This window comes from Benincasa hispida, chromosome 9 (genome assembly GCF_009727055.1).
Source record: "Benincasa hispida cultivar B227 chromosome 9, ASM972705v1, whole genome shotgun sequence".
Lineage (NCBI taxonomy): Eukaryota > Viridiplantae > Streptophyta > Magnoliopsida > Cucurbitales > Cucurbitaceae > Benincasa > Benincasa hispida.
Genome location: NC_052357.1, coordinates 12,701,206 through 12,712,788, shown reverse-complemented (window position 1 = coordinate 12,712,788; position 11,583 = coordinate 12,701,206). Strand labels below are relative to the sequence as shown.

The window sequence follows — 11,583 nt, the reverse complement described above, 5'->3', positions numbered from 1 at the left end:
TATTATAATTAATTAATCGTATAGTATTAGTATATTAGCACTACTTTATATAGTTTAGTTTAATAATAAATTGGTTGGGTTTTCAAGGGGGCATAGTGCATGCGCAAGGTCTTCTTTTTCGTGCAAATCTTTGGCCTTATCCAAACTCCCAAAAGCGAAATGAAAATGCTTTTGCTTTCTTCAAAAAGCAATTTTGTTATGCCTAAACCTTAAATGGAATGTCCTAATCTTCCTCTTAAATTTTACCATAGACAAGAGAGATTTGTTTTTAATTTTTTTTATTTTTTCCTCTCTCTTTCTATGAAATTTCTTGGAAAAGAACAAGAATTTTCACTAACTTTGTGATCCATAAAAATTGTATAGTGTTGGAGTTAGTATACAATTAATGAAAGCAAATAGAATTATTAATCACTCTAATTCATCAATTTTAACATTTAAGAAAATATGTTCATGATAGAATAAAAAGGTTTGAAGATATACCTTTGAAAACCTTCTTTAGTCCACGAATTTAGCTTGAATTTCCACACCAAAACCTTGTAGACCACCATTAGATCTTTCCTATTATTCTCTTGAACCTTAGATTGAATTGTGGGATTCAAAATGACCTAAAATTTGAAGAAATTTTTATGAAAAAATTGGTTTTCAGAATGCATGCATCCCTCTCTTAGTTGAAATCAATTAGTTTTTATCCAAGTCTTTCGTGCAATCTAATTGCATAATATATTGACACCAATTAGCTCATTTAATAGTGGAATTGTGAGTGGAAAGGGTTGAAAAACCCCCGCTTCCCCTTTTTATCCATTTTATTTAACTTAAATTTCATAAAATTAAATTAAGCACAAAAATTGAATTGGATATAAAATTAGAATTTCTAATTTTAAATAATTAATTAAAAATAAATATGAATCCCCATTTATATAATTTTAATATTTAAATCATATTTAAATATTATCCAATTCTCCAATTTCGTTTAATTCGATAACTAAACGTGTAATTACATCGTATATAATTACTAATTCCCTCAATTTGAATTTGTACCTTTCAAATTCTCTCATCATGCTATTCTAAGGTTTAACCCGTTTATGAGTTATTATAGGAACATAATGGACCTATAAATCATGGACTCCAACAATCCGAGATTAACCGACCAAACTCTTTAACCTAATTAATCAACTTTTGTTAACTAACAGGTCACTCCACTAAAGCCCAGTAATTGTACTCCCTTCACTGTAGATATATTTATGTCCACTTGATATAACCATAATCAGTAAATCAACCCTTCACAGGTTGTTCGTAATAACGATTGGGTCAAAAGTTGTTTTATCCCCGAGATTACATCTTGTTCCTTAAGTCTCATTGATTCTCTAATGAACACTTGGTTGGTAATCCAATCACTAAACCGAGACCCTCTCGGGCCAATGAGATGGTGGGGTCCCTTATTCAAGACTCGGATTTAGCACTGAAAGAAACAACCTCTCTACTATCTCCAAAAGCGGGTAGGAGTGAATTTCATCTTGCACCCTATGTCTCCAGTTATGTACCCGATCTTACCCCTTAAATGGGAGGTTTATTGAGCCAGCGTTGTTGAGCCAACCCTTACCCATGAAAATTTAGGGAGAATCTCGAATAAACAGGAGTTCATAGTTAGCTCAGGATTAAGGCTAAGTTACTTAGTTCATTGCTTTGAAATAGTTAGTCTCAAAAAATAGCGTTATAAAATAAAAGTGACTAATTTCTTAGTCTGATCTTATACAAACTCTTTGCATAGGACGCCCCCCTTCCATGTCTCCACATATTACATTCGTGAAAGAAGAGTTTTAGTACATGAATCGTCTATTGTGTTAGTACTTGAGAAGACTTCCTTTCAATGCTAATCCCTATGGTATTTAATTGTCTAAGACTCGTGTGTAAATGGAAGCAATGTTGTTTTTTGGACACACAAAACCCCTAACATAAGTTTATTGACCTTAATTTTTTAGTAAGTTCACTTTAATAACAACGTAATTGTTGAACTCGACATTAAGATTTACATGTTAATAGATTGAAGTAATGACCGTGAGAAATGATCTAAAAATATCTACATATAAAAGTTTCAAAAGGGACAAAATTATATAACGCTTTTAATAAGTATTTAGGTTAAAGTATAAAACATAGAGTTTTAAGTTAGATAATAATTCAACTAGAGTTTACCAATTAGAAGTAATATAGTTGAAGGATTTAGGAAAGTGGACCTAAAGAATGGAATTGAATTTGAATAGGATAGTGACACAATAAAGAAAAAGATGAAGAGATGTTCATTATGACAATTTGTACCAATTCATGCTTGGTGACATTTAGCTTTGGAAGAGGTGAAGGTGGTGAGTTCTTTCTTCAAAGGGGACCATATAATACACTTATTAAATAATTACTTTTCTTTCATATCAACTACTAACTCTTACAAAATTTAATTCATTTATCTCATGTTTATAACTATTAGTTTTTCAAATTTGAACTTATTGTAACAACTTCTTTTAAAATAAAATTTAAAAAAAAATCTGACTATGTTCAAAATACGAAAACTATCGTATAGAAATTATGAGAAAGATAACACAATTTTCAAATACTGAAAATCAATAAGAAGCATACACATCAATTATTGTACCATACACTATCATTGAAGAACATAAAAATCAAATTAGGGTGGAAACTTGAAGATGTCAAGCTCCATAAATAATTCAACTACTATCTCATTTCAGCCTATTTTTTAATTTTAGAAAATGGTAAGTTACAAATTTAGTCTATAAATTTTAAATTTATATCTGATAGATTAGTTATATTAAAATCTTTAAATTTATTATGAACCTATATTAAACATAAAATTGAAAGTCTAGAGACTTATTATTATTATTATTATTTTGTAAGTATAGAGATCTGGATGCAAATTTATATTTAAAACGGTCCATTGATTATATTTAAAATGGTCCATTGATTATTTTTAAAACAATGACTTTTTTTAAAACGGTTCGTTGATTAATTTTTAAACGGTCCGTTTCGATGCTGAAGGCCTATAAAAGGCGAGGCCTTCAGCAGTTCGTAAGACGCAAAATTCATTTTCTAAATTCCCACTTCAATTACCTCTCCTTCTCCATCTTGACTTTTGGAGCAGTGAGTTTAGAAATGGTGTACGTTTCGATCGGTAACGGTGCATTTCCGATCGGTTTTCATTTGGCTGTTTTATCTTGGGAACGACGTGGTAATTTTTAGACATGTTTGCACACTTGGACAGAGCCGCGAAACGTCTTAAAGAGAACGAGCTCCCCGACTCAGCCTATAACGAGTTTTTGTTTTGCAAGTTTTGCTCTTCGCCTGACCGTCGTGCCTTGACAATTTACAATTCGTCGTTTTGAGGGCTCTACCATTTTCAACAAAATCAAATAAACCCAAACTTCAAAGCATACCGATTAAACTTGTAATTTTGTGATCAATTGAAAAATTAGGCACAACAACAAACAATTTTATTTTGCAAGTAAAATTTTAAGTTTGAAAAAGTCATATAATTCTAAATATTGATTAAGCTTTAGATTTTCCCACCCACCAATATTTCATGGATCACAATCTTTGAAATGGTTTAAAAGTTGGGGACCCCACTTGAGTTTACTATGAAATCTCCTCCCAACATGTATTAATTAATTAATCATGGCTCTTACCATGCATCATCTAACTTTATATTATATTCCAAGACACCATCTTTGAACCATTAAAACCCCAAATTTATAACACTATTCCATAGTTTTTTTTCCACAACATATAATCTCTTTAGATTTTAACACACATTATAAAATTAATTAATCATAATTAATTCCTTTCTCTCACTATTCTTTTACTACCATACTTAAGCAACTTAACTTTCTAATTACAGATCAGCTTATTGTATCCTTTTTCTTTTCACACACCTATTTAATTTTTTAATTTTATGAATAATGATTTGGAAATGGGACCCTGGTCGATTTCATACTTTATTCTTTCTCTTTTCTATTTATTTATAATATTTGATTAATATTTAATCAAATCATGTTGGTTGACGTGGCAAGCTCCTAACACACCACGTCATCATGAGAAGAATTTGTCCCACCTTTTGATTGTTAATTAGAATTAGTTTTTTTTTTAACTCTTAAAATTGGGATTTTTTTATTATTATTTTAGTCCCTAAATTTGAAAAGATGAAATGAAAAACTATTTTGATTGATGATCTTTTTTAATGTCGATTCTTGTCTCTCACCTTTTTTTAGAAATAATTATTTTAGATGAATGGGTGTATTTGGATCATATTAAGATTTTGTTAAATAAAATAGTTGGTTCAAACATGAGTCTAAAAAAAATCTTTTTCCTTCTATAATTTATGAACTAATGATAATTAAAATTTGATTATAGGAAAACAGGAAAAAAAAAACTATATATATATATATAATGAATTGGGGAAACAAAAAAGAACCGCATGTAAAAAGAATTATATTAAAAATTGTTGAGGTTTTTTCGTTCACGAGTCAAAAGCACGCGGAAAGAGAAAGATTGGGAGGGAGGCGGCAGATCAATCACGTGAGTAATCACGTGCAATTAAATAACAATAATAATAAAGTTAAAATCCAATTTTAATTCTTTTTTCTTAAAAAAAAAAAAAAAAACATTTTAAATTTCTGTACTTTCGAGTGGTTCAATTTCAATGTATATATTGTCGAATGTCAAGTTCAGCTCATGTAATTTCAGTAAATTTCAAAATTAATCATTATTATTAGTTTGTTGTTGATTTTTTTAAAAAAAATTTATCAATTATTGACATTTTCGATATAAATTTTGGAAGAATATTCATATTCACATATTATATTTTATTACATAAAAATTATTATTAGAAGTATTTTAAAAAATATGGTGGATCATTTACAAATATAACAAAATATGATAGTTTATCACACTATCTATCATTAATAGATAATAATATTTTGTTATACTTGAAAATATTTTCAACTATTTACCATTTAAAATAATTCTTATTATTATTATTATTATTATTATCTAACTAAATTTATGATGTATTAGAAGTAATTAAACTAAATAAAACAAATCTTAAAATACAAAAATCAATATTATATTTTAAATAATAATAACATCAAACAATCCAATAAGAAAAAGGTATGCTAAAAGTGAGATACACTCTAGAAGTTGAAGGTTTAATATTTTTATCCCAATTTTTATTAAAAGAAAGGAAAACACAAATTGCCTCAAATATATATTTCCAAGCTAAAGAGCATAAAAATCCAAAATAATAATAAGAAGAAGAATGATGTGAGATTAATAGATTATTTAATAATAAGTATGTGTAAATTGCGAAACAAATTTGAAATACTTTTTAGCTAGGTTAAAAATTAAAACTCAACATAAAAAAGTACAAAATGCCGGTTGGGGACACCACAGTCATAATAATTGGCACATCCACGGGGAACAAGAAAGACGTGAACTTACATTATTACCCCTGCCCCCATCCTTTGGTTTTTTGACTGTATCTTCTTCTTCCTCCTCAAGAAACTCACCCCATCAATACTCTGTTTTCTCAAATCATTCAACCCCATCACCATTAACAAACAAACTCATTCATAACTTCTCATTTTTTCCAGTAATTATATTCACAGAAGCAAACAATCAAACAGCAGAAAAAATAAATCAAGAACACAAGTCACTAATGATTGTATATAAGAATTCTTTTCTTAGGTTTCTTTCTTCACAATATATCAGAAAGAAATTCCAGGGGGAATGAAGAAAAAAATTAATTTTTTTTTATAAAAAAAAATCTAAGATAAACAAATCTCATAAGAACAAACAATCCCCAAAATGGTGAAGAAACTGCTCCAAGAAGAGGGAGATGAGAAAGAGAAACGTGATGATGATGATGATGATAATGATAATAATAACCTGTTTTTTCTTTTCTTCTTCTTTTTCTCGGATTCTACTGATTTTCCTTTTTTTTCTCCTCTTTTGCTTTTAGGAAAAGGGTTTATGTACAAAAGGGACCACCATCATGATTCGCCTAAACCCATCTCGTTATCATGAAGCTGTTGACTGGTGGGACTGCGTTTTAGCAGAAAATGGGAAAGATGAAGAACTCGGTCGACCAGCAATGGCGAACCCGGATCGTTTTGTAACTCCCTCTGTCGATTTGTTTCCACCGGCGGCGACGGCGGAGACGGCGGTGGAAGCGGCGGAAGTTGAGGTTACTCTTTCACAAGATGGACACATGGTGAGTGTTGTAGCTGGTAATTGCATGTAGAATGAGTTTGTTGTTTTCAAAGCTCTTAATTCTTGAAGCTCTTTTTGAAGCCGTCTGTTCTCTTCTGTTAATGTCTCACAACATCTTTTCAAATACTCACAATCCACTTCCGTTTGCTTCAATTTCGTCCTGTTAATTTCACTAAATTAGAAACTAATTTCATAGATGAATCGAATTGAATTCCAAAAGCAGACCCAAAACGAACCTAGCTCTCCTGTTTTGGAACCAAACTTCTACTTGGCGAGGACGAAGATTCAGTTGCTTAGCCAGTGCTAGCTTCTGTTTCTGCAATCGATTTCAAAATCGGAATCGGAAATAACGTTTAATGAATCGATCGATGGGTTTTGTTTGAAATTTTGAACTTACAGGGTTTAAGGTATTGTGTTCTTTGAAGCTTTCTTCAAGAAAAGCGGATTGTTCTTTAGAGAGTCTGAGTTTCTTCCTTGTACAGCCATTTTCGTCTTCATCGCTAGCTCTTGAAGACGCTCTTTCAGATTCACCTACTTCGTTCGTTACGCCATTTTCCATTTGATCTCTCCGGCAAGAAATGTTTCCTCCACCTCCGTACAGCCCAAATTCCATCTGAAACGACGACGCTGCGCTGTTCGGCGATGCGGTTCGGTCTTCACCTTCATCTGGAAGTAACCGATTTCGATTAGAAAAATTAGGGGGAAATGATTTTGTGATTTTTTTTTTTTTTTGTAGTGATTTAGTTAGGGTTTTTGAGAATCTTACCGTTTTCGGACGATGGCCATGGGAATCCTTGGTACGGGTTAGTAAGGTTTCGAGGAACGGGATTATGAGGGAGAAGATCGAGTTGAATCGGTGGATCTTCATTACCGTCGGATTCATCTTCTCTCTGATTAAGTTTGTCTTCGTCGCCTTCTTTCTCTCCGGCGACGGGACGGCCAATCGATAAGTCGACACAGAACCCTAAATCTGGCCGGGAATGACCTCGCTGCGGCGGCGGTACTTGCGGTTGCTTCTCGACGAAGCGGAAGGGCTTGGGGGCGTCGCCCAAGCTCAGGCCAAGCTCCATCGGTGCGGCGGCGCTGAGACAGAAAAAAAGGAAATAGAGTGAACGGCGAGTTCGGAGTGGAGAGGACTGCGGATAAAAAGGAGTAGAAATTCTGATACGATGAGTCAAATAAATATAAGGCAGATGATGACCCCAAAAAAAATTATTTAAAAAAAAATATATTCGTATTAATTTTAGGCTTAAATCTTTGTATGTATTTAAATCTCAAGATTTTCTAATTTGATTTTTCTTTTTCAACTTTCATTTCCATAATTAGTTTTTTTTTTCCAAACTGAACCTAGCCTAATTGAATTTTATGATTTTGGTTATGGTGTGGAAAAAAATGAGTACTTACCATTCTTAATGAGAGACCTTTTTAAACATAAAAAAAAATATTTAAATATATTTACATTTTATAGCAAAAGTTCAAAAAATACAAATTACTTTTAAAAATTTTTTACTATAAAGTGAAAATATTTTTTTGATTCTTCTATTTATAAAAATTTCTTTTTTTAAAAAAAAAAAGTAATGTAAAAGTTAGTCAGGTTTATTCGAATCAATCCTTCAATCAAATATAATATACAAAATTAATATGGTAATATATAGTCACTAAATTTAAGATTACAGATAAATGGAATAGTTTGGTAAATTAAAATGTGGGAGTGTATGTAACACATGCTTTCAAGGAAAATTTTCAGGAGGTCACCCAATATAGGCCGCTTCAAAACATTCTTTTTTTGTGTGATATCCGTGAGCCAGCTTTCGTGTTAATCTCATGGGATAACCCACCTAACCCTACAACAATTTGTCATAAAAAAAACTCGTAGGATATTAAATCTTAACTATGTGGCTACCATGAATTGAATCCATGACTAGCTTGCTTCAAATTAGTCACGATTTACTCTGAAGTTTCTATGATTTAGCTACTGAAAAAGAAAGTACACATTGTTGACAAAGGTAATAACTATCAATTCTTATTTAAGCGTTATTTAACCATATTTTCATATCTTCATAGTTCATTTTATTTAGATATGATATCGGTTAATTCATGTACCTTTTTAAAATTGGAACATTTTAGCGTATGACCAAACCAATTGAATTGTACTCCAATCTAGATATAGATTAGACCAAAGATATCACTAATCTCAATTATAATAATTTAGAAAAAAAGAACTAAAAAGATATAATAGATTTGAACTAATTAAACTAAGAAGAGAAAAAACACAAGCAAATAATATTGTTTATTCGTTCATATGGTGTGTGGGAAACCAGTTTGACCGACATACATCTCTCAGGTTGACAAACACACGTGATACCCCATTTTCATTTACCATATATATATATATATATAAATAAATAATTTGAAATTTGAAAAATATAATATATTTATTAGTTTTATTTAAATAAATAAATAAGAGGATTTTGGTGGCAGTGGCTTGGTGGTTAAGGTTGTCGTGTGGGGAAAAAAAAATTAAAACAGAAGCGCGTGAGCGTACTCTGAGTCAAAATGGAGCCCACAGATTATTACGTGCTCATCATGCCTGTTAACGGGGGAGATCCTATATGTTTGTCACGTGTAATTCACGCGCATATTACTCGCGTGGATTTGATTTGTCATTTCTTTGAAAGCTTTTTGGTAGGTTTCCAATGGTATCCATTATAGGGAGCCTTCTTTTGAAAATTAAAATCCCACTACAACATTTTTTTCTTTGTATTTTTTTCGACAAATTATACTAATCCTCATACTAATATTATTTTTTAAAAATAAAAATAAAAATAAGTTTATGATAGTAAAAGCTTGGATTTGGGGTTGCATGCATGTTCATAGGGTATGTGGCCTCTTTAGGATAAGGTCAGCGTGACCTTTTTTTCCCCTTCCCTTTTTTCTTAATTTTCATCTAAAAATAATTCCCAAACCCTAAAGTGAATATGTTCCTTTTTTGGTACCTCGAATTTAAATCTACAAGGAAACGTTTGAGACAAGACGTATCTTAAGACTATAAGAGTAAATATTATTTCGTAGTCCCCAATTAGCTATTGTCGACACTATTTCAAAACCCATATTTGGTACTATATTTACTATTTGCTATAGTTTTTACTATTTTACATTCATCGCTTTTTTTTTTCTACATTGTTTACTATTTCCTTCTCAAACTAAAATAGTTTACACCTCAAGCATATACAATTATAACCCAAACTAAAATAATCTACACTCCAAACACAAACTATTATAACCTATAAGTATAATAACCAACTTCTTGCCTTAAACACCACCTAATTTGTCAAAATATGTCAACATAAACATACTTCAACAAGTCAAGACATATTCCTTGAATAAAAAATTACAAGTTCGAATCCAATGAAAAGTTCATGAGAATATCCTCTAGACACATCTCACTCTTTTTAGTACAACAATTAAAAGTGAGGGATTCAAACATCTAAATTATTGACCGAAAGTGTATGTCTTATGTCTGTTAAAATATGCTCATTTTAACAGACATGTAACTCACTCTGACCTATATTAATACCGTATTTAAGCATGATCTAATAAATACAATGAAAAGTTTCAATTTATGACATTGTGTGGAATATTAAAATTGAAAATTCTCTTAAACTTCAAAACTAGATGATCGTGACTTAAAAGTTCTTAAGACCTATATTAAAAACTCTTTGTCGAAGTATATGGTGGTCTGGAGAGTTGCTTGGTATGTTATTTATCATATTTGGTACGAACATACTACGTGAGTCTATGGTACCATATTGTGTCCTCCCTTTGTGGTTAGTTCGGCTATTTGGTTTAAGATTTTTCCTTGTTGTTTTAGGTGGCATAGGGCTTCGATTTAAGGGGCCCAAGAAGGTTCTTCTCTTGGGGACATTTTTCATTGAATTGGTTATATTTTATTTTTTGTTTTTGGTCAATTTTTGTCAATGTTCCTTCCTTTGTTATTTTTGTGTTGTTTTGTTTGTGTCTTAATCTTAAGTCATCTAATTCTAGCTCGAGATCCAATTCCATTTTTAGTAATACAATACATTTGAAAAGAAATATATAATTAAACTTTAAAGAAATATTGACAAATAATTGAATAATTGATGCCTGTGAGTTAAAATTATAAATATTTAGGGGCCGTTTGGGACAAATAGTTCGTTATTATAGTCCTAGGTTATTATAGTTTGTGTTTCGGGTGTAGATTATTTTAGTTTGGGTTATAATAATATGTATTTGAGGTATAAACTATTTTAGTTAGAGAACAAAATAGTAAACATTGTAGCAAGTAATAAAAAAAAATGTCAAATAGTAAGAACTATAGCAAATAGTAAGTATTGTAACAAATTTGAGTTTTGAAATAGTGTTGACTGTAGTTATTTTGATGTTTTGAAATAGTATTTACTGTAACAAGAGATGATTATTATAATATTAGGATAGTCTTTGTCCCATATGCCACTTAATATTTTTACAATTATTGTTCTTTAGGTGAATATAAAATTGCATTTTACATTAACATTTTTTAAAATAAAATTATTGTGAAGAAAGACAAACAATGAAAGCGTCATCCACATCTTATCTATTTATTTATTTGAGCTTTGCAATTACTCCATTGGACCTACTTTCTCTTTTCATGCAACCCCATTTGACTGGTTCCATTATTTTTAATAATTTCAAAGTAAATATGTCATAATTATATTAATCATAATTTTTTTAATGTTAAAATAAATATTTGGAATTTGGTATGAACAAATCCTTAACCAAATTGTAATATAACCTTGTAGCATGTTTGACTTTTTCCTTTATCTTTACTTTCTTTATCCAATGAACAAGTTTATAATTTTAAAAGTATTTTTTTTTATCATCATATTATTGTTCTCTTGTTATTTTTAAAATCAAAACTTCCAATATAATGGATTAAATTATGCCTAATTTTAACGAATGCCCTTTGATGAGAGTAAATTTTCTATGAAAGACACTTTATATTACTTAAATAAAGTGAGTCTAACTCAACGATAATTGATATGGTATTTCTTCTTAGAAGTTGAAAACTCGATCCTCCATCCCTGCAATTGTTGTATTAAAAAAAATATTGTCATTATGATAAACAAATTATTAAATCACAAACCTCTAATTAGTTATTGCTTTTAAGTGTATATCAAAAGTATGATCTTCCTCCCTAGAGGTCGAAAGTTCGATCCTTCATCCCCGCAATTGTTTTATTAAAAAAAATATCACCGTTTTGATAAACAAATAATTAAATCTCAAAACTCTAATTAGTTA

At 30.4% G+C, this 11,583-nt stretch overlaps 1 protein-coding gene across 1 annotated transcript; it reads right to left on the bottom strand.

Annotated features, from left to right (window-relative positions):
* Positions 1 to 5,690: 5,690 nt before the first annotated feature.
* On the bottom strand, positions 5,691 to 7,444 carry LOC120085056 (homeobox-leucine zipper protein HOX11-like). The gene is made up of 4 exons (XM_039040898.1): positions 7,034 to 7,444; positions 6,665 to 6,933; positions 6,504 to 6,583; positions 5,691 to 6,427 (listed from the first exon to the last, which is right to left on the bottom strand). Exons 1-4 carry the CDS (start codon positions 7,335 to 7,337, stop codon positions 6,076 to 6,078), a joined length of 1,005 nt encoding a protein of 334 aa, XP_038896826.1. The 5' UTR covers positions 7,338 to 7,444; the 3' UTR covers positions 5,691 to 6,075.
* Between the last annotated feature and the right edge of the window lie 4,139 nt (positions 7,445 to 11,583).